Here is a 23,520-nt window from a genome sequence, read left to right on the forward strand (position 1 = left end):
CAGAGAAGATACAAAACTCTCATTTAATTCTGAATGCAAGAACAGGCCATTTCAGTCATTTTAGGAAAAATACATTGGTGGATACAGATACAAAGTTTAGACTTTCCATGGTTATTAAAGGTGAAATGTGTAATTTTGAGAGATAAATTTCAAACTCTAAGGAATCAAAAAAGTTCAAAGGTAAACTCTATAAATGTTACTTTGATAAAACTTAAAAAAAAAAAAAAATGAGGCAACATTTTCCAAGCATTTGTTAGGAGTTAGGTCAACCTCTGCATATTTTGAGTTGGTTAAACTTAGTAAAATGCTTTTGACTGTGAGTAAGGAAAAAAGAGTAGCGTGTTGAGTTGGGTTAACTCGCTCATATGTATTTGACATAAAGTGAAAAAATGTAGCACAGCCTAGTTGACTAAAATTAAGTAAAATTTAAGCAAAACAGTGAGTTTTTTGGTTTACATACAGTTACTTTTCAAGAAAACATCCTTCTGTTTGGTTTAAAGTCCTCAAAAATTATATTTTTCTTTTAACTTGTTAAATTTATGAATAAAAAATGCATGCATAGCGAATAAACAAAAATTTGTCAAACCTTCATAGTGCACCTTTGATGGGGATAGGAGAAAAATAAATAAAATGACACTGATGGTGTCCTTTAAGGAGCTGCTAAAGATTTTTTTTAGCATTGTTTTGAGTGGAGACTTTTGGAATTCCAGGGTAAATTCAGTTCAATTCAATTTTATCTGTATAGCATCAGATTACAACAGAAGTTATCTAAAAGTATTTTTATGGAGACCCAATAGATATTGGCCAATTCCGTGAGCCAAAATCTCCCCAAGACCACAAGGTGACAGTGGCAAGGGAAAAAAAACTTTAGACAGAGTAAAAAACCTCGAGCAGAACCCGGCTCTGGGTGGGCGGCCATCTGCATCCACCAGAAGGCTTGAGAGAGGGAAAGAGGACATTGCAGAAAAATAGTACAGTACAAGTTCAACATACAGCTGTATAGTAATACTAATGGTGATAATAGAAATAACAACAATACTAATATGATAGCAACAAAAGCAATAATAATAATAGTAATAACAACAATAATTATTAGAATTGTAGTAATGGTAACAACAATGCTGTTGCAGAGGCGTTTTCATCCAGACAGCGACAAAATTCTAGGGGAAACAGCGATGTACACTTAAACAGCACAGATATTTATAGACTGATTCAGCATCAAATGCAATTAATTGCTCAGGAAGCCATGAAATCATGAAAAATTAACAGGAAACCTTGGAAAGTTCAAGCTCCTTTTATTACCACGTAAGAAACCCAGTGGGATTTATTTTCCCACAGATGACACACAGTATGCTGTGCAACCATCCAGACAAACTGGAGTGTGCTTAGTGAAAGACAGGTGTCAAGGAGTATCAGAAGTTCTGGTGCCAAGACAACTGTTGTGATTGCCGCAGAGAGTTTTCTACCTGCTTTGGGCGAAATAGCAAATCAAAATCAATAATGGTGTAATTCCTTACATCAGGGAATGTTTGCGTGACAAGCAATACCTAATTTCCCTGAGACAGGAATGGATTGAAAGGATTTGTGTGGATTTTCTTATCAGGGCAACACTGCATGTCATTTACAGTGCCTAAGACATGATGAAACATATCGCGAATAGGGCTAATCTTAGGCAAGGGACTCAATATGAAGCACCCCCACCCACCCCACCCCCACCCTTTTGCTGTCAGACATGAGTCTGATTGAGTGAAAGGATTAAGGCTCTGGCTCTGAGATGGTTCTTGAGGATATCTATGCTGGGGAGAAGTATTGTGCTATTGTTACAGACCAGATTAAACCGCCCATTCTCCCTGTTCCTATTAACAGTGGTTACGCATGGGATACTACAGTAAATGTTAGAATAATTGTGTGTGTATGGGTTTTGCATGTGAGCACCCATTTGGCACGGGAATGTATGCAGCATGCCTGTGAAAATTCACTCACTTCTTGTGTGTGTGTGTGTGTGTGTGTGTGTGTGTGTGTGTGTGTGTTCATAAGTGAATGTTGTGATGCGAGTACAAAAATAGACCAGCCCACAAAACCATGGATAGATTCATTTAATCTCCAGATAAGAGATGAAATTTTACCCAAACAGATTCTATCGATTTTAGGTTAGTGCCTTTTAAAGGCATATCCTTACACACGGGGAAAGACACCAGAGCAGTTGAGCCTCAAGGTGGGTTATAACATTAACTCAGCTCAGAGATAATTTCACATTTACCCTGAACTGACCAATTACTTTCCTTTTTGCCTTTTAGATCTGTGGTCTCTTAGCTCAGTCATTTTCCTGACTAAATTCAGTAAATAATTCCATATTTACTAAAGGCCAATACTTGGCAATATTCCTGTATGGATGCACATGCTGACCGCTTACTCATCTGAGTCCAATTTGAATACTTTTTACATCAGCAAACCATGAATCTTCGCCGGCCAAGTCCTAAGCCCTGTGCACCGTGGTGCCAGGTCCAGGGGGTGTTTTATCTCCCCTGTCAGGCCTGCTTATATTCACTGTGCCGTTCATCTCTCCCAGGTCTGAGGACTCCATTACTGCCTGCGATATTTATAATTTCATAAAGCTGCTGTATGACAACGTTTATTTTACCCCCACCCTCCTGCTAATCTGCTCTTAATAAAGGCATGCCAAGCACGCAGGTTGAAAAACGAGCACGCCTCAGTGCCCAGGCCCGAGCCAGGAAGGATAAATCAGTGCTGTGGCCTGACGGGGGGACATAGATTGTCAATGATCATTCCCTGCTCAGGCTGACCCCCCCACACCCAACCCCCCCCACCCATTCAGCACCTATGATCTATAGTAATGAAAATCCGTGCAAAACGATTGAAGGCGGGAGATGAAGGTGGCAGGGGTGAAAGATTGGACGGAGTTAACGACCATGAAAAAAAAGATGTCAGCTGAGGGGAAATATTATGAGGGGGTTTGAAATAAAGCCTTTTGAAGAACAGAGCAAAGTTTTTCAATTATCTTCTTTCAGAGTAAAGAATAAAAGACATAGAGTTAGCTGCCCAAATCAAAAATATTGCATAACGCATCCGTTGTGGGAAATAATGAGTTTTGGTTTGTGCAATGATGTGCACAGCCTGGAACACAAGCAAAGCGGTTTTAATGCTGAAGACCCACCCAGCATTTGGACTGTTAATTAGCAGGCAGTTTAGTTATTACATTTTTGAAAACTGGAAATTTCAACCTTCATGTTAATGTTACTCATCCCAGTAATGTTCTAATTATGTGATAAGACGACTAAAAAAAATATATATACTTTTTTCCCCAATACTTACAAGACTGAATAATAAAGGCGAAATATTCAAGCTTCCTGCTAATAACTCCCATTAATGTAATACTTATGACGTTAAAAAAAACAAGTTATGGTAATGATCAACTTTTAATATGTTGTGCATGAAATCTATTATGTTAACTGAATTTTAAAGTTACACAGTGCAAATTTTTATTTATTTATTTATTTATTAGTTATTTAGTTAGTTAGTTAGTTAGTTAGTTAGTTATTACAAGAGACCTGTCCTTATATGTTAAAAAAATGTTGTGCAGTTCCCAGTCCTATTTTTCAAATTTGGTAGTGGGGCAGCATTTCAGTCTCAGACTGTGCTAAAGCCATGTCTAACAAAATGCCTATGTCACTCTGTTTTGGCTGCTGGAAATTCAGAATGGCTGGTAACTTTTAAATCCAGTACCGTAACTGCTGGGGATACAAAAAGTTCACTTACTCAAGTACTTAAGAACAAATTTGAGGTAATTGTACTTCTATTTCTATTTTCTGCTAATTTATACTTATTTATAATTAACAATAGAAAATGTAATCATTAGTAAGGCTTTTTTTTTTTTTTTTTTTGCTTAAATTTTGTATTATTAAGATTAAGATTAAGATTAAGATTAAGTACACTTTATTAATCCCACAAGGGGAAATTCCAACCACAAGGGGAAATTCCAAAAATTATATTAAATTATATTATTATTTTCCTTCTACAGAAATGTTTTTGCAAAGTCCCATGACATGGTAAATGGTAGACACATCAAATTTTGCAAGTTGTAAGTTGTGTGCAAATGCTGCCCAAGAAATTTGACCCCAGTTGGCCTTATGGAGCCGTTATAATTAAAAGTCAAAATTCTGAACTTTAAAAATGTATAACTCCCATGTCATAAGTCTAATTTACACAAAATTTACAGTCCTCACTCTGCAAATTGCAGATTAGTTTAGTAAAAGATGCATAAGATTTGTTAATATCTTAAGTAGTTTTCAAGACCATTTCATTTCATTGACCAATGAGCTTCAGAAGGGTGTGGCTAAGCACATAAATAGACAAAAGTCAAAAAAAAAAAAAAAACTATTGGGCCAATCATCACAAAACTAGTAGAATATGTATAAGTGCCTGAAACACACCCTGAAAGTTTCATCGAAATCAACCACCAGGTGGTGCTATAAATGCAAAAAATGGGTGTGGCATTACACAAATCAGACTACCAATCAAAAATTGTTTGTCCTATCACCACGAAACTCACAGGATATGCCCACCTAAGTACCTCAAAACATACCCTGAACAGTTCATTCAAATTGACCACTAGGGGGTGCTATATATGCAAAAAAAAAAAAAATATCGTGGCATAACACAAATCAGATGATAAATCAGAAGTTGCTTGTCCAGTCATTACAAAACTAGCAGGTTGTGTCCACAGCAGTACCTGAAACATACTCTTAAAGTTATTTTTAATGAACCTTTCAACTTCTAATGGTCTCTGTTGGCTTGATCCCCAGAATCACCACCTGCGGCTGTATTTACTATTACTATTGGAATTTTAAGAACTAACTTTTGTACGTTTTCTCTTTGCTTTGTCTGTCTTGTGTTTGATTTTTTTGTCGGTGTCTGTATGTGTTCGGGTGTCTCCGGTTCTTTGCTATGACTTCTGATGTCTCCCATTCCACCTGTGAAGCACACAACGGATGACATCGGGTCGTCTGCTGAGTGTTCGAGTGATGACGAGGACCTGGAGGAGTGCGAAACAGGCCATGCAGGTGGGCTAGGTTAGTTTGCTTTTGCTTGCTTTCTTGTGCTCTCACTCATCTGCATCTGGATTTGAGGTATCCTCAAAGCATCACACCCCCATGGCTACAGAAAGTGTAACTGCATAAGACAGCCAGGTCCTACTCCCCTAACCGGGGAAAGTTCTACACTACAACATGCAGACAGATACATGATAGCTTAATGTAAATGGTAAATAAGTCACATAATAGATTCATGCAGTATATCACAACAACAGTAACGCAGAAGCCCATCAGTGTAATGAGCTACACTTGCCCATGGGGTCTTCTGGAGTGGTTAACATGGGAACCAACACACATACTAATTTTGCCGGCTTTACAGAAAAATTAGGGCATCATTACAAATGTGCAAAATTAGTATGATGGCGAGCCATGTTCTCCACACTGATGCTTCAAAATGTATCACACCATGTTTGAGTCCAGTGCCCCTGCCATGTGGTGCTCCACTGATTTGCATTTTGACACGATACATTTTGACAGTTCTCTTTTTTAAGATTTGTTTTCCAGCAAAAACACAGCGTGCTATCTAGAGTAAATTGAAGTATTATTATTTTTTCTTTCTATTTTTTTTTTCTCATTTGTGTTTTTCCATCTTTTGAGGCTTGCTTTGTTGATACATGTAATAGAGAACAGATATCATCGAATTTCTGTGTACAAATTTTTGTTTTGTTTTTTTATACTTTTGCTTCTAGGTGGACTTGTTATTCTGTCTCTTTTCTATCTAAATATTAAGAAATTAGAACGTTGTCACAACATAGAGTTTCAAATAATCAATTTTTCGGGTTTTTGAGAGAATTTGGGAATAACCGTATCGTGGCAACAGCCCATTGGCTATCATGTCTCTGTAGGAAGCTAAAGCTAGTCATGAAACAAGCTGAAAAGCGGCAGTTGTACTTGAATTTTGTGCTCAAGCCCTTGTAACTGGCTGTGTGAGCATGGTAGTGAAGTGTTTTTCTGATGGCCTCCAGTGTGCACTGTGGCTTCCTAACATGTCCTAGCCTCCATATCCCACTCAGTCATTCAGTCCGATGCCGACTCCTTGTCATAACTGATGCTATGACACAACGCAGCAGATGCATCCTGATAGAAACTAAATAGCATCTGACTTCCTTCACTAGCTACGAGGCGCTGCCTACGCACAGCGATGTCGACAGAAATGAAAAGTTGATCTCTCAGAATTCATCACAAGGCAAATAATCAGCAACATTTACAAAAATCAAGTTGATTTTCAATCTATCATTATTTCACCTGAAAATACTTCTTATGCACATAAAAAGTTGCACATTGTATACATTGTAGTCACCATAAAAAAACATAAATAAATAATTATAAAATAAAAATATTTATAAATTAAAATAACCATATATATGAGTTCATTTCATTGACTTACTTTAGGTATGAATGACATTTGATTATTATTGATATTTATTGTGCAAAAAAAGTTGCACATTGTATACAAATTTCAGTTTGAAGATAGAAACAGCCATCATCAGTGTCACACTAAAAATCCTAAAGAAATAATTCTAAAATAAAATCATAAAATGAAATAATCCTAAGTAATATTATTTTATAGCTTATGCCAGTGACTTTCTGTAGGTATGAATGACATGAACTATTATGATATTTACTGTTCAAATAGAAAAGTTTGAAAAAAAAAAAAAAAGTTGCACGCTATACAAATTTCAGCCACCATCATAGTCACCATAAAACCATTTAGAAAAAATAAAATCATATAATAAATAATCATAAATATGAGTTTATTTCATTGACTTACTGTAGGTATGAATGACAATTGGTTATTATGACTTGCTCTCATGTGGCTGAGATGATTTGTGGCCGTGTTGTATGTTCATGTGTGGCACAGAGAGCCAGTTTGCTTGTGTCCTGTGGTTGCTCCCACACTGCTCAGAGACATGATAGGCGACAGTGCTGCTCTGCTCGCTGGGCCAGCAGGAGCACAGCGTCGCCCGGCCTCAGCGTCATTCCCAAGTTCTTCCAAAGCTTTCCATGTAAGAGATAGCGGTGGAAATGGGTTCAATGCTCTGCTCTGTAGCCTGAGACTCATGGGAATTTTTTTGAAGACAGACACAGACAGGGCCCCAGTCATCCAATCATATGTTTACACAGAAATTCACACCATTTCTAACCCTGACATCATTTGACGTGGACAGCGGCATGCTCTGTTGAGTTGACATTCCTTTTGTTTGAGTCGCTGTGCCGTTTTTCCGTTGTGTTTTCTTGTGCCGCATGAGTGAAGTGGGGGGTTTTTCGACGTGCTCCTTTTCTCGTCCTGTTTGGTCAGGTGTCTCGCTTTACTATTTCTGTTTGTTTTTGAGCCATCATCCTCATCATCTGCAAGTTATCCAGAAAAAAAAAAAAAAATCAGACGCTCCTGTTGTCTTGCCTCCTCGTGTGCGGCATGAATTTTCACTGGATGAAAACAATTTGTTTCCTCATATACGTGGAGCATTTGTGCCATGAGGCTTTTTACAAAACATTTCCATTCTTTTTTTTTTCGTTTTTTTTTTCTCAAAGCAGATAAAAGGCAACAAAATCTTTTCTTGCCATCAACCTTTTTGGCCTCACAAGGGAAATTGTAATATCTAACTAAAGAAAGTTGTGTATGAAAAAAATTATGCCCTCCTAATTCCCCACCACACCCCCCTCTCTTTTCCTCACACCCCCCCAACTACCACCAAAGCCGTTCTGCATTCAATTATCTTTCAATGCAGATGGCATAAAAAGAATTTTATTGCCACAAACTGTAAAGTTTTTCCATTTTGATTTTGCTCCTCACTAGGCATTGGTGGCATGGTTTATCAGTCATCCTCTTCCAAGTGACCTCCCATTATTCCTCAGCATGATTTCTGATTGGCTCCATCCTGTGTTTTTTGACCTTTAAATCCATGTCCTTGCATTTAGGCTAGCTGGTTTGTCTAAGCTCATGTTTAAGTTGGAAATGATCTTTTTTTGCGGTCGTAGCGACATCGAATGCTACTTCATCATCTCTCTCCCCCCACACTGTCTCTGTTTTGTCAGTCTGGTTGTCGTTTGTCCCGTTTGTCTTGAGGAGTTGTCAAGTGATTCTGTTCTCTGTTGTTAAACTGTCATACGTGGCCCTTTTCCCTCAAGTAATTTCATAAGATGGCTATCAAACTCTGATGCTAAAATAGTTGGGCAATACACTGCTACAGGTTGCATGAGCAGTTACTGTAGGGTTGTAAATTAAACTCGTAGACCACAAATGCTCTGACTCCATATCGAGAGGTGCTGGTACAAAAACATGCCATGAACAAATGATGTATACTAAAAAAGAAAGATGGTGTCTAAAGAGGTAATTGACTGCCAAAACTTAACAAACAAATAAAGCACCTTTTAAAAAAGCAAACAAAGTTTTTCTGCAAATACAAAATGTGCCTTTCAGACAAATACAGAACATATTTCTTATATGTCATGCTTCACAAACAAATACAGCATGTTTTACAAATGCAAAAGCTAAACAATGGAACAATAAATACAAATGAGCAATAGCACCACCCACTGTTGTGGATGGAGAATTACTGGGGACATTTCTCTGGTAAGATGGTGTCACATTATTTTTGTTGTGTTTTTATTTGCATTATTTAGGACATGTCCAGTGATATTTGTTTGAATCTGTAAAACATGCTGTATTTGTTGTGAAGTATGATGTATGAAGCATGATGTGTTTATTTGCAAATTGTAGCACTTTTGTAAAACACATTTGTTTGTTAGGTTTTGGCAGTAAATGACCACCATACAGTCCACGCCAACTTTTTTTTTTTTTTTTTTTTTTAACTTTTAGTACCACTGATAACTCTGACAGCTAAAACCAACGAGGCATGCTTTTCTCTCCAAGATACAGTGCCAAATGACTCTGTTTTTATTATCATATGTCAAGGACCTTAACATTTCACCAACTAGTGCTAACAAAGTGAACTTATCAAGCAGAAAGTTCAGCCTCTCTCCAGAGGGCTTATTACCAAGTGGTCTGGTCCTTTAGCTGCCTCATGGCTTTTATCATAGACTTCACTTAGAATGTTCCAGTCAGACAAACCTCACCAAATGAAATGGTGTTTAAGGACTTTGAACTGAGAAAAAAAAAATGTAAATATAGCCAGCAGCAGTTTATTCACGACTTCAGAAAGGGACTTGTGTGTGGACACATTTGCTTGTGCTACCAGTGGAATTAGGAAAGGGTTTGACTGGGCTTGTTGCTCAGATCCAAGCAAACTAATTCTGTGCTATTAATGGATAAACAGAGATAAACAATCGCTTGGCTGCAAGTTTTCCAAATGAATATTCATTCTCCAGTTGAAGTAAGTCTTGTTGGCAGTGTTAATCCAGCTGTCAAAGAAGCAATTTGTGGCCTTGCAGTCAAATATTTACCATAAGTAATGGAGTTAGGTGCAGCAAGTTATTATTGTGTGCATGAATTTACTGTTTGTGCTTTAGATGAGATTAGTGGTCTACTTGCTATAGATACATTCAAATATAACATACCTGCAGTGTAACCAAAAACTTCAACAATTTCGGTAAATATAAAGATGCATTCTGCACATATTGCTGTGATCCATAAATTAAGGTGTAAGTATGTAAGTAAACTGTAAATTAAAAGTACTTGGGTGTATAGAATAAGTAAACAGCAGTTCAGTTGATTGAGTTATATCAATGTGCTTGATAATTGGGTAACTGGATAATGTTAATTGGGAAAGAGAAAACCAAGCCAGCACTTTCTTCATACACACTGTTAAAGGGGTAGTTCACCCATTTAGAAAAATGTGATATGCTGGATACTGGCTGGATGCTGCAAATGCTAACTGTTAGCCTCCTGCCATTGAGGTGGACTTCCCCCCAGCTAACATTAGACAATTATTTTCAGAATGTTAGCTGGGGGGAAGTCCAGTTCAGCATCCAGCCAGTATCCAGCACTGAGTAACAATGAGGGGAAGATAGCACCACTGCTGTCCTACAGAACAGTTAGAAGGGAAGAGAAATAAAATCAAAATTTTCAAAATGGGTGAGCAGTCCCTTTAAGACTGCGAGAACTTTATCAACAGTTTGCACAGAGTGGTAGTTTATCAAACTGTCCACTGGACTGTATCTCTGTCAGAGTCTATCAAAGAAAAGAATGTATCTTGAAAATAATTTGAAACCCTAAATCTGAATGCTTTGAAACACCAAACTTAATGCTTTGAAATGCCAAACTGAGTGTTTTAAAACACCAAATCTGGGTGCTTTGAAACACAAAGCTGAATGCACTGAAACACCAATCTCAGGTCTTTGAAACACCAAACTGAATGCTTTGACCCACCTGTAATGACTTCAGACCTCAGATCTAAAATGATCCTGGATGTTTTTTAGACACTGAATGCCAGCAACAGCTCATTTAAATATGGGTGCCCACCGAAAAACACAGTTGCTACTTATTATTGATTTATTTTTAATCTTTATTTACTAGAGAGATTAAGTTTGAAGATTTTAGAGTGTTTGCTTCACCCCAACTACTGCTGCTTGCATTTGTGCAGCTTTCATGACAAATTAAATCTTTTTACTGAAATGACATTTAGAGAAGAGGACAATATAGAGAGCAAACTAATGAAATTTCCCTCATTTATCCCACTAATTAAAAAAAGAAATAGCACTAGCAATACTAATAACTTTACAAAACAGTTTGCACAAGTTTCCACAATAAAATAAAGGAAAACTTCATACTGATAATTGGAATCAAGGCACCACAGTATTAAAGGATAATAACAGAGTGAGAACAATTTCATAGTAAAAATTATAAGATGGGAAAACACCAAGAAAAAAGGTCATTTTATATAATTTAGATGAATTATCTGTATCATCTATATCATTGTTAAAAAAACATTTTTCAAGAGCTTTGATGTTGATGTTGACGATCTGATTTCTTAAGGGTGAATGAGACAAATAGCATCTGTGCTTGTTTTAGCTAGTGTGCGCGGCCATGTGTATTTTAAGGTGTTCTGATGGAAATTCAATCAAATGACCCGCTAAATCTGATTAATCTGCATGGTCTCCAAACTACACATCGTCACGAAAACACACGTGAGAAGTTGGATATGCAGGCAGCAAATTGTCTTTCCCGCAGAGTGTTGTAGCTGCCTGCTCGTATTGTGGTTCGACAAGGACCAAGTTACAAATATGACAAAGCTTGGGTGTATGCCAATGTATTCTGATATTCTGTACTCTCTCATTGGCCCATTGGCTGTAGCTCGCTGCCCACAGATACAGATATTAAGCATGCTAGATATCCGGGATGCATCAACGACACATCGGCAAGCATCGTCTTTGAACAGCTCATACAGTCTGAGCGCCAGTTTGCGAATACTGATTTGCCTCTGATCTGGGGCTTTTGTCTGTCAGCAAGGGGGAAAATCGGGGCTGAAATGGCGTAGTGTGAACTCGGCATGAGGATCTTACATCATCATATCTCAGTTGTGTTTGGCCACAGTCTGGACACCGAATGCAACGTCATTAATTTATAACATAAAATTCCACAGTTGGACGAGTGAGGTCTGTGTGTAAAAAGCAAGTGTTTTCCTCTTATCTAAAAGCCGGTGGCATACAAAATTGGATTTACGTTGTCTTTCTGTCTTTTACTCGCGGATACCCACCCTGTTTTTGCGTAAAAGCGTGTGTTATCTGGAAGCTGAAGGCATACAAAACTAGAAATGCATTTTCTCGTATCAAAGTCATTTCTCCACAGAGCTCAGAGGCAATGCTTCCCCACCAGTGTTGCTGTGAGCTCCACAGCTAAAAACAAAAACTTGTCCTCCAAACACGTTGATTGATTATAATAGGTTTGTTTTTCAAAGAGTTGTTGCGTGTCAGACATGTGCCAGGCACCTCTTCCCGCTACAGATATTAGAGAAAATGGATTCATATGTCTGCTGAATTGGAAAATTGCAGCGATGCAAAATTTTGCCAATTGCAACATCTTGATAAATCAACTTCTAAATGTGCAAAATCTGCTGAAAACCACTTCATAAAACCAAAAGGTTAGATTCATTGATCATGTTTGGTGTTTCAGAGAACCTGAACAAGTGTTTTAAATCATAGTTGGTCAACATACCTGTAAGTTGATTTTCCTTTAACATCCTGCAAATACCTGTTGTCAACTTGGTGGCATGGCCTATGTTTCAAACATAACTGTGGTGTTTCAAACCAATCTTCTCCAAGAGTGTAGGCAGATCTGTGCCATCTTATGGAATTCTTCTCCAAATATATTTATGTTTACATGGGAAAACTAAAGGCTGTGGGTAACATTACATCAGAATATTTATTGGATCATCTGTCAAAAGACACTATTGGTTGAACTTGTCATTTGAATGTTCAGTATATTTGAATCCTGCAAAATTTATGCATTTCACATATATGACATGAATATACGGTTTCTAGATGTTCTGTGTTTTTGTTTTGTTCCTTATCCCACTGCTATTAGTTGAACTTGGTCTTCGATTTTTCTAACCTTGGTCAATGTCTTACCTAACTCCAGCTTGCCGTGTCGTGGTTCTTTTCTACTTTCCCTAAATGCAACTTACTTTAAGCATGCATCAACATCTTGCAGTACAACCAAAACAAAACAAAACAAAAAACCCCAACAGATTAACCCATTCTCAGCCAGTACCTTCTCTCTCTGACGTACACCCAGACTGCACGACCGGTTCATGTTTAAAGACTAACATTAACAGATCTATTTGTCATCAAGAAACACATGAGAGAGGGGCCAGTCCCCCCATTTGACTGCCTCTCTCGACTGTGTCTGTTTTCTATTGTGTGCATCTGGTTGTAGTGTGTGCAAATTTTTAAATGGCTTTGTTCTTTCATCTTATCAACATTTTTTCATTTGGTAGTTTTAACAGGTCACATTTTTTGTACTGATATCCAATTGATCAATGATATTTTGTTTCCTATTATGATTTCTTTTTTTGGCTTATTGAGTATGTTTGGTTTGGTTGAAAATTATTTTTTTTTAGTCAATCAGATGAGAATATTTGAATTACAGTTTGATCTTTTTTTCAAAGATACTTTTTTAATTTTGACCTTTTTTTTTGGATTTGGAACTACTTCAATGAGTGAATTGCACGCTTATACTTTTATGGAATAAGCTTTCAACATGATAAAATGTCAAAACAATGACACGCATAGTTGACTCAACTCCAGGCATACTGACATCTGCCATTTTTTAATCCTCTACTCAACGAAGCCCACACATAAGTTGGTGAAGCAGTTCCACATCCACGTGATATCTTAAGTTTTTCAGATTTTTTGAGAGCTACTTTGATGAAACAATTGAATCTTTATTGAATAATTTGTTGACTATAAAAAAAATGAATTGCATGGCTAAGAAGTTGCAGTTTAGGGTTCGTCAGACTTGTCAGTGTTAGAGTTCTTCTGTTCTTTTCTGTAGATGGGCATGTATATGCTCATTGTTTGTATATCCCCATCCCTTCCTTACAGCCAAAAGCTCTAATGCCGCCCGACCGCTTCGTACTGCCTTTACATGGACATGGCAACTGACTTACACTATCACCCTCATTACCCTCATTTCCTATGTAGTATGTTCATAGGCCCCACCCCTACTTCACCCCTCCCCCGTCTTTAGAGATATTAAAATATGTACAGTCATCCATCCATTCTAAACTCAAGAATAAATGACAATTTAAGCAAAAACTGAAACATGAATAGAATGTAGATATTTATTGAAGTCTATTGAAACGAAAAAACTTGTAGATATACAGTTTTTTTGTAAAACAAATTATTTATCAAAGGAAAAAAAAAACAAAACAGAATTATGGTGAAGTTTATTTTTTATGTTATGTGGTGTGGATGTATTTGTTGTTGCCTCCCTGTACCATCATGTTTAAAGATAGATTCAACACAAATTCCAATGGCTAAAAATGATTTTAACAGTACCGAACACTTATCAAAGAGCATTCTTACACAACTTTCCTTTGTAAATTCTTTTCTTCATGCCAAAATCATGCGGGCAAATTGTTGATGTAAGTTGACACACAATCCGTTATATGCTTTGATTACCGTTGGTTATCTCTGAACTGATTTTTAAAGATGCAGTTTGTAAGAATTTCTTTGAAGAGACTACAGTCCTCACACAAAACTTTTCGATCAAGGAACTGATTCCATCCCTGTTCACAAATGTAATTTTAAACCATGCCAAGCATTTTTCACCCAAAACAATTGGTTGAAAGCCTGAAAAGCTGGTTACCAACTGGAACAAAAACACAGTAGTGGAAACTGTAAGGCAACAAGAATGAGTCCGTATTATTCTACAGGGAAAGACAGAGAAATCAAAGACACTAAAGACACTAAATTATTCCGTTCAATTTTGGACCTCCCCTGATTTTCAGGAAAAGATGTACTCAAAAAATATAAATTGTGTCTCAAAATTGCTGAGCTGGCGATGGCTGATTTTGTTAGAACCCAGGGCCAAATTATTAAGTTAAAAAAAACTGAAGAAAGAGCAAAAGGACTCCAGAAAGAACCCTTTGCTGGGACATAGAGCAGCAAACCAGCAGACTGGGGCTGAATTCAGCCACAGCAATCCTGGAGTCAGCTGCAAGCAACCTGATAATACCTCCATTGCAATGTTTCCATGCCAAACTGGAGCAAATGCAGCCCAGTTCACTGTCAGCACCTTGGTTCCAAGAATCCCTAGCAGAAACCAGTTGTTTTGGACGAAAAGAGGTATCAGAGGATGGTGGCTAGGTTGGACACCAGGAGTAATCTGTATTGAAGCTCTAAATCTCACTCTCAGAGCAAAGAGACGAGGTATGATGGTAGAATTGAATTTGATAAAAGGTACTACATGTAGCATTGTAACATCAACAAATATAATTAGTATTTCATTTTGTATCAATTTTAAATTTGCTATAAACAAACAGACCGTAATTGAGAAGGCGAGCAGCCTCCACACACTCCATTGTTCTTACAAGAAAAAACAGGAAAAGGGGAGTCAGTAAGTGGGAGTGGTTATTCACCTTGATGCAGTCAAATGCAGATTGTAAGCCCCAACTGATGTCACTAAGAGCTTCAAATCGAAATGGCTCTTAAATTTACATGATTTATAAATAAGGGAACTGGGGCAAACTTGAAGGAGTTCCTCTAGTTATTCCTCATGAACTGGGAAGCTGAAATGCATGACTTCCTGTGTGCCACAGGATGACTTCAGTGGCACTCTGTGAGTGTTTAGAAAAGCAAATGTCAAACATTTCAGGATATAGGCCGAATCAATATGAATCACTGTGAGTAATAAAAATTTAGATGAAAATGTAACAGTTTATGACTTTGATTTTGGCAAACAAAGAATGCTACTTGTAGTACCTTACAACAAGTGTTGCACCAACCCCAATTTTCAGACACAATATGCCTATCTGAAAACTCTATTTTAAAGATTACAAACTGCATCTCTGATTGAGCTTTGAATATCAGTAACTGAATGAATGTTTGATAGTTTTTGAATGTTTGGCTCTATAGAATGGAATTCTCTCTGTTATCTGTAGTAATTGTGCTATGTGTTTGTGAATGTAGGTGGTAGTGTTTGTGGTGATTTGCGAGTCATAGAAATGTTTGCCTTTCGATTAATTTTTTCAAATATAGAATTTGGGATGTGCATCAGGGAAAAGCCGTGCTAGCACATAGAATGCACGCATGCCTTGATGGCGTTAGATATTTTGAAACTAAAATGGCACTTTGAATGCTCACCCCAGTCTCACACCTGTTTGAGGATAGCACATTTTTATTTACTTCAAAATTTACTTCCTCTATCTTGTTAAAGCAGAAAATTTTATCTCAGTGTAACCCCTAAGATGGTCCTCATGGTTTCTGATACAGCTTCATTTTCTGTTAATGGGCTGCTTACATTAAAAAGCCAATAACTTGTGAGAAAAAAACTGTAAGAGTAGCAAACACAGAGAGCAAGAGGTTTGTTATATATATATTTTTCAAAGCAGGACAATCAGTGTAAATAATGTGGTAATTTGATGCTGAAGAAACACGATGGTTTGTTTCCAGAGACTACCTATTGTTTCCCTAATCAAGAATCAATGACTTTACCAATGGGCACCGCCTCTGTACCAAGCCTTGAATTCAAACTAGATGGTTAATCAAACAACAGACCGTTGCTTTTAACGGTCTTCAATTTTACTGGTTAACACAGAACTTGAGATTGTGTAAAGACCCACTGCAAGAGGAAGCTATTTAAACATACCCAATGTAGTTTTCCTTGTAAATAAGCTTTGTTTTGTTTACATTCAAAATTTCTCACCTAATAAACATGTTGATGACATTTCCTTCATCAAAAGAGACTTGCAAAGCTTTATTTTAGATGCAGTGGGAGGAAAAACAGGTAAAAAACTAACCTACTGAACCTACTGTGCCTGGGTCCGGTGCTTCCAGAGAATATCTTGGAGGAACCTAAAGCGGACACTGGAGCACATGGTTTAAATTGTATTGATAGGTCCAAGGACTAGTGTTTGGACAGCGGGAGAAGGAGGGGAACTCATTCTGGTCATCTGATGGGAGATTAAAGTTGCCTCGTTGGGGCTCCCTGGGCCTTGCATAGGCTCTTGAGGTTAGAGAGGAAAGTTGACACAGGCCATGGCAACATAAAAGTTACAGTCTTTACAGCAGCATATGTAAGATGTAGCCTCCCATGCTCGTGATGTGCTGCAAAAACATTTCATTTAAACAATATGGGGACCCGGTTTCCCTCTTGTCCACTATTGCACCACTAGTGGTTACCAACTACATTGGGTACCTTTAACTTATTGCTGCTAAAGACTAACAGAGCAGAAGAAAAAAAAAACTAGCTTCTATGTTGTATTTCACTGTATGAGCAACAGTGCAACAGTGATTCACACATTTTATTTCAAGAATCAGAGGGTGAGCATTCATGAGTGTTGGATCTTCTATTTTGGATGCTATATAACTTTGGATTGGAATTTTAGTTCTGCAGGCATTTCTTGGTGGCAGAGCTGCTGGTGGTAGAATAATCCCACTGGTTGACTTAAACCACATTGGGAGGAGCCAGAGAAACACTTTTTTTCTAAGTAATGGACTGAAGCCCAGAGAAAAAGACAAGAGGGAAAAGAGGAGATCGAAGATGTTATAGTCGCACTCCTGCTCAATCAAACGAAACAGTGTAGTGTAGTCCACAGAACTCGGTCATTTTTATACATGCCATTGCCATGGTATCAGGTTAGCTTCCACATTATATTGGTCATTATATTCTGTACCAGCTGGATGACAATGGCAAACGGTTTAACGACCATTCTACTCCATTCAACTTCTGTGGTGTTGTCACACTATAGCATGGCTAATTTGTACAAGGAAGACAAAAATTAGTCTATAGCCAGTTAGCTGTCTTGCTGACATTCCAGATTTATAAATGCCATGGTCATAAATGAATGAAGAAGTTGCTGCTTTTGAATTTTGATCCCAGTTCCTTCTTTGCCATCCCCATCACCAGTTAGCTAAGTTGCTCAAAAAAATTCAGTTTATTTGGCTCCTCCAATTGAGGTTTAACTCAACCGGTGAGAGATCTGTGTCCAGAGCAGCTCTGCCTCCAAGCCAAGAGCTAAAACTAAATTCAGGCATAACTGTTGAAAAGGCAAGAGGTTGGAGCTGACTGGGGAGCCAGCAGGTGGTGACATTGTTTTCAGTGTTCAGATACATCTCCCCTCTATCATGATAACTGTTTTTATACAGTTTCAGCTAACACAATTTATTTTAGCTTAATTAATGCTACTGCATGTGCTATGTACCAGAGGGAACAAACTAATCATTCACAATGTTTCCTCTGCATTAATGAAATACATTGAGAGCAGTAACTGCCTCCTTTGACTGTAACCACTTATTTCTGCTTATTTTTTATTTGAGCAAATTCAATTGTGGTATGTAATTTGCACATTTTTCTCTTTTCTACCTTAAGTTGAGAGTTTGTGTTAGACATGATGTTGAGAAGGAAAAAGTTAACTACAGCCTACACCATGACCAAACTATAACACTAGAGCCAATTCTGTTTGTTTGTCAGTATCTGGCTCACCCTTGCACACCCCTTAAGCTTTTTGATGCACTTCAACCTTTTGACTTGCCTCGTATTGCTTTGGTCTGCCTTTAGCAGTGTTTTATTGCTATGCCAAGTGTGTTTACTTACCTGGAATTTTGTTTAGTTGCCTGCTGTTTTCTCTAGATATATATATTTATTTTTAGCTTATTATACTTAATAAAATCCTGTTGCTGCCATCTAACATGTTTACCTGTCTCTCCAACCCTAGGAGGTGAATTAGTGATCCCAGTACTTGTTGAGGATCCGTTAGTGCACCCCTCTGTAGCTCCTCGTGCACCCTTCATTCCCCTCCCCCCAACCCACCACCCACTCCTCACCATTATTGAGACCACCAAAGAGTCCCTGTCCAAGGCCACTGAGGCGGGGGTACCTTGCTTGTCGGACCAAGGCAGCGATGATTGTGATGATGATGATGATGGCTTGGTGATATCGGGGTATGGCTCTGGGGAAGCATTCAACTCTAACCTGCCCCCTACTGATGATGAAGATTTTTACACCACCTTCTCCTTGGTAACAGATAAGACCTTGTCCACGTCGACCTTTGAAGGTGGCTACAATGCTCACGCACCCAAGTGGGACACCAAGACTTTTAGACCTAACAAACCTTCCACCTCCAGTCGCGGTAGGACCACCACTACCGCCATGCCACTAACCCCTGACCAGAGCCGCACCACCACCACCTCCGCCTCCACCGCAACCCTCCACAATGCTCCCGCCGCCAAACGGCCGGCTGGCAAAATGAATAACCGCGAGCTAAAACCCCAGCCAGACCTAGTGTTGCTCCCGTTGCCCACGTCCTTTGAGGTAGACAGCACCAAGCTGAGGGGCCCATTAATAACCTCCCCCATGTTCCGTAATGTACCCACAGCACTCCCCACCGAGCCGGGCGTCAGGCGAGTCCCGGGGCCCTCGGAAGTGGTCCGCGAATCTAGCAGCACCACCGGGATGGTCGTCGGAATAGTGGCGGCCGCTGCCCTGTGCATCCTCATCCTTCTGTACGCCATGTATAAGTACAGGAACAGGGACGAAGGCTCCTACCAGGTGGACGAGAGCAGGAACTACATCACCAACTCAGCCGTGCAGAGCAATGGCGCCGTCATGAAGGACAAACAGCAGAGCATGAAAGGCGGCAACAAGAAACAGAAAAACAAGGATAAAGAGTATTATGTGTGAGTGTGAGACTTTCGCAAACCCAAGAGAGCGCCTATTTATGAGAGAGAGAGAGAAAGAGAGAGGGAAAGAAAGGATTGAGAGGACATTTATCAGTTTCCTTGCGAGGAGCTACGACAAAACGATGGTATAAACATGGAACTTGAATAATCATATACTGTGCTGAGTGGTTGAACTGATGACATGTACTGTAATATAAAGCACACTTACTATTGTAAGCATACCGAGAAGGCTAAATAGCAACTTTAGTGACCTTACTCTTCTATCTGGTCAGAGACGTTATCAGTGTAGAATTATTTCACAGCTACATCATTCTCCTAAGTGACTTTTAGAGCTATGTGATCCTTGGCGTAATACAAAACAGATTTTTTGGGTAAAATTGGTAAAGACAAATAATAATCTTGACCATGTTCAGCATGTAAGCAACATGTAGTGCTTAACGAGTGGGTCAGGACACAAAGATCATTGTGAAAGTCAACAAAAAAGGACTCTGCCATATCAGAATATGACAAAATTTGTATTGTTTATACATTATACAAGTGTGGTGTCTTATTTATTTATTTTTTGCTCTAAGCAGAAAAAAGAAAAAAGGAAAAAAATACAATAAAAAAAAAACAACTACTGTGTATCAAATTAAACCAAGTGAGCAAATCGCTAAGGGCAGATCTTGTAGGATCTATTAGCTCTGGCATCTGATTTCACCACTATTACTCTCATTGTCTGATGGACAGAGTGACTCTGAAAACGTGTTTGTGGCAAGAAGTGGTCGGTTTCTTTTGTCTCGGTAAAGCAACTGATTGTAAAATGCATGCCATCCTAATTCTACAGCACAGTACAGTGCAGTATACAGTACAGTAAAAGTACAATATACAGTGTTCAACTTGGGTTTGAACATGTTCTCTTCAAAGCCAAAACGGTTCTTCATCATCAGATCAGAACTTTGCAGCCACCTCCCTCTTTTATTTCGTTGTTTTTTCCCCCCCGTACAAAATGTTATCCTTGGAAAAAAATGGTCTCTTACTGAAAAAAGGTCTATTGTTGATTTGCAGCCAATAGTGGTTGTATCTTTTGCAACCCTCTGTATGTTGGTTCATTGCCTATCGTTCTCTTTTTCTATGGAGCTGTCAAGAGGAAGACAGATGCAGTACTATAACACTGTTAACAGATGTCTATACAGAAATAAATCTAATGTGAAAAGTGTGAATTCTATCTGCTGTCACAGTCAACTGTGTCAAACAACAAGAAATTTGTTTACATATTTTATTACATACTAGCCGTTGTACTTTGTAGGTAGGATATTGTACATATACCATGACAGTTGTAATTTTTTAGTACCTCTACTGTACATACTGAACATATGGTTTATTAGTGTATTTCATGCCGAAAACTATTAACTGTTAATTCACATGGAAAAAGACTTTAATCAGAGCGTGGAAAATCATATCAATATTTTGTAAAGAAAGGATAAAAATCTATTGTTAGCTTAGAAATCTAATCAGAGATGTTTCTAAAGTCGCATGGATATTTGACTACTTGAAGTTGTCCAACAAATACAAGATGCCCTTCTTAACTGTACCGTGGCTTTCTTGTTCTGGGTTCCTCTAGTGTTATTTCTATTTGAAAGAGAATAAAGTCAAAGCTATGATAAAGAGAGAAAGATGAAGAGACTATCGTGGATGGGAATGCACAGCTCAGACATGCAACATCAAACAGTTGTGATTCTTCATGACGTGGGACTGAGCACCTCAGTTCATTGTCTGGTCACCTTTTTGTCATTAGTTGCCTTTTTCTTTTGACAATTGTTTATCGTTCGTTTATGTTTCCATTATATGCCATTGTTATTCAGTACTTTGTTACTCATTGATTTTTGGAGTTGCGGTCTTTTTTTGTGTTATCTAAAACTGACATTTTCTTTTCTATGATTTTTATTTTTTCATATTCTTTTCAGCAAATTGCTTAGAAATAAAAAGAAATCTCCTCAAATGGCTTTTTATTTGTCTCTGAAATTATGATGGAGCTCTTGGGTAAACTGAGAAGGTAGTGTGATGTAATATGCTGTAAGTTTAATCCAATTATGCAACAGGAGTGGCACTGCTACCCCATTTTAACGTTTTCCCCCTCGATCTCAGCATTTTTTTTATTAACTCAACAGGAGTTAGAAATTGAAGTAGCTTCAAAGGATGACTTCAGGTTTTGACTGTGAGAAAATGGAGGCCTTTTTCAATAAGTTTAGATGGGATATAGGGATATATATCATACAGCTGCCGCTTGATAGTTAACTGAGTTTTGTTTTCTATCAATAAAAAGAATTTATGTGCCTGTGAGCTTTTTTTTTTTTTTTTTTGTGATGTTTATGGCAGTGATGTTACATTCACACCAGTGTAACCTTGTCTGTTTATTTACTTTTTGATCCATTTTGCTTGCTTGTTTCTTCATTTATCTATATTTTGTGATTTAATATTTTATGGGGCTGGCTGATTCTGTATATGGGTCAAGTTTTGTATTGTGATCACAGGGATGATTTGACATTTTTTATGATGTAGCTATGTAATCACTATCTTACCTTTCAGCCCTATTCCAGCAGCATCAGTTTTATATGAGAAGATGGGTTCATGTAATTATTACCTGAGCATCTCTATGATTTCAGCCCCATCCCAGCTGTTCATGTCTGTAACCTTTACAGACTTTTTTACCGACTGAACATTCCCTCACCTGTGAAGATTACAGCACCTTTTATCCACGCTAAAATGCTTTGTAAAAACACAGTTCAACATTAACATTTGGGTCACACAACTACTGGCTGCCAGACAGCTTTTACTGGCCGCAAACAAAATCATATTGTTGAAGCCAGGTGTAACAAAATCCAACAAAATATAGTTCATCAAGAGAACTGCAAAATTGTAAAACTCAGAAATCTCAGTTACAGTGGTATAGATAGAAAGGAAAGGTGAACCTGGCAGTGGGTTATGAGTTTTGGCTCAGTAATGTAATAATTCCATAGTACTGTACTGGGATTTCTGATTGAAATGGCCTTAAAATGGGTTGGGTGGAGGTGATCTGATTGTCTAGTTTTGTATTTCTTGTGAAACAGAGCTGTGTACAACTCATAACAATATTCAGAGGTGATTATGGTCAGTCTTTTGTCAGAGGTCCTTCAATACAACATGAATTCACATTGTAATGTATTAATTTTAAAGCATAACCAACGATTAGGTAACACTTTACAATAAGAGTACAACAATTAACGTTAGTTAACGTTAGTTAATGCCGTAATGGTTAATTAACTGTTAGTTAATGATTATTATGGCATTTACTAATGTTAATAATATCTACAATAACCCTTAAATAACATTCAGACAACCAAAACAAATCAGGATTCCTGGTTTGTACTTTTTCAAATAAAACATTTCTTAGGCTGGCATACAATGGACAATGAAAAACAAAATATAAGTCATCCTCTACATTTCCTAGATCACATAAAGTACACAAATGCTGTTCTTCTGGTACCCCTTGATACTTACCCACCTCAACTGCCAGAGGCAAGACGCCCGCTCTCAATTGGGCACAGAGGGATATAAATTAATATCTTAGCATGAACAGCATTAGCACAGGATTAGCACATGATTCTTAGACACATTAGTTAACTGTTACTTAATGTTTATTACAGCATTAACTAACGTTAATTGCTGTACTCTTATTGTAAAGTGTTACCAACGATTTAGACTTTCTCCCTTGTATTTAAACTCTCGGTCAGTCCTGTGTGCTCTGGTAATTCCTAGATGTCTGAAGAACCTGAACACTACATTTTCATTGGAATTGGAACAAAGTGCTTACAGCCAAAATGCCCTTATTTGCAAACGGGACATGTAAAAATGGCAAGGTGTGTAACTAGCTTGCAGCATTTACTGAGAACCAATGCTCAGAAAGCATGGAGTCTGTCCAGACTAAGGGTGTTTTCAGACCTGTCCCGTTTGGAGCAGTTGTTCCGAAACAGGGAGCGTTTCCCCCTAAAGATCGGTTCGTTTGGACATATGTGAACACAGCAATCGCGCTCGGATGCGGGACAAAACAAGCGGGCCGAGATCGCCTAGAAGAGGTGGTCTGCTCGCT

At 38.1% G+C, this 23,520-nt stretch overlaps 1 protein-coding gene across 1 annotated transcript in view; it reads left to right on the forward strand.

The window, feature by feature from the left end:
* Positions 1-21,310, forward strand: part of nrxn3a (neurexin 3a) — a 445,490-nt gene extending 424,180 nt beyond the window's left edge. The window contains exons 24-27 of the mRNA XM_030044763.1: positions 965-982; positions 5,000-5,081; positions 18,452-18,767; positions 18,867-21,310. Coding sequence (XP_029900623.1) covers positions 965-982; positions 5,000-5,081; positions 18,452-18,767; positions 18,867-19,413 — 963 coding nt within the window. The 3' untranslated portion in view covers positions 19,414-21,310. The remainder of the gene's footprint in view (positions 1-964; positions 983-4,999; positions 5,082-18,451; positions 18,768-18,866) is intronic.
* The last annotated feature ends 2,210 nt before the right edge of the window (positions 21,311-23,520 follow it).

Source organism: Myripristis murdjan, chromosome 22 (assembly GCF_902150065.1).
Source record: "Myripristis murdjan chromosome 22, fMyrMur1.1, whole genome shotgun sequence".
Classification (NCBI taxonomy): Eukaryota; Metazoa; Chordata; class Actinopteri; order Holocentriformes; family Holocentridae; genus Myripristis; species Myripristis murdjan.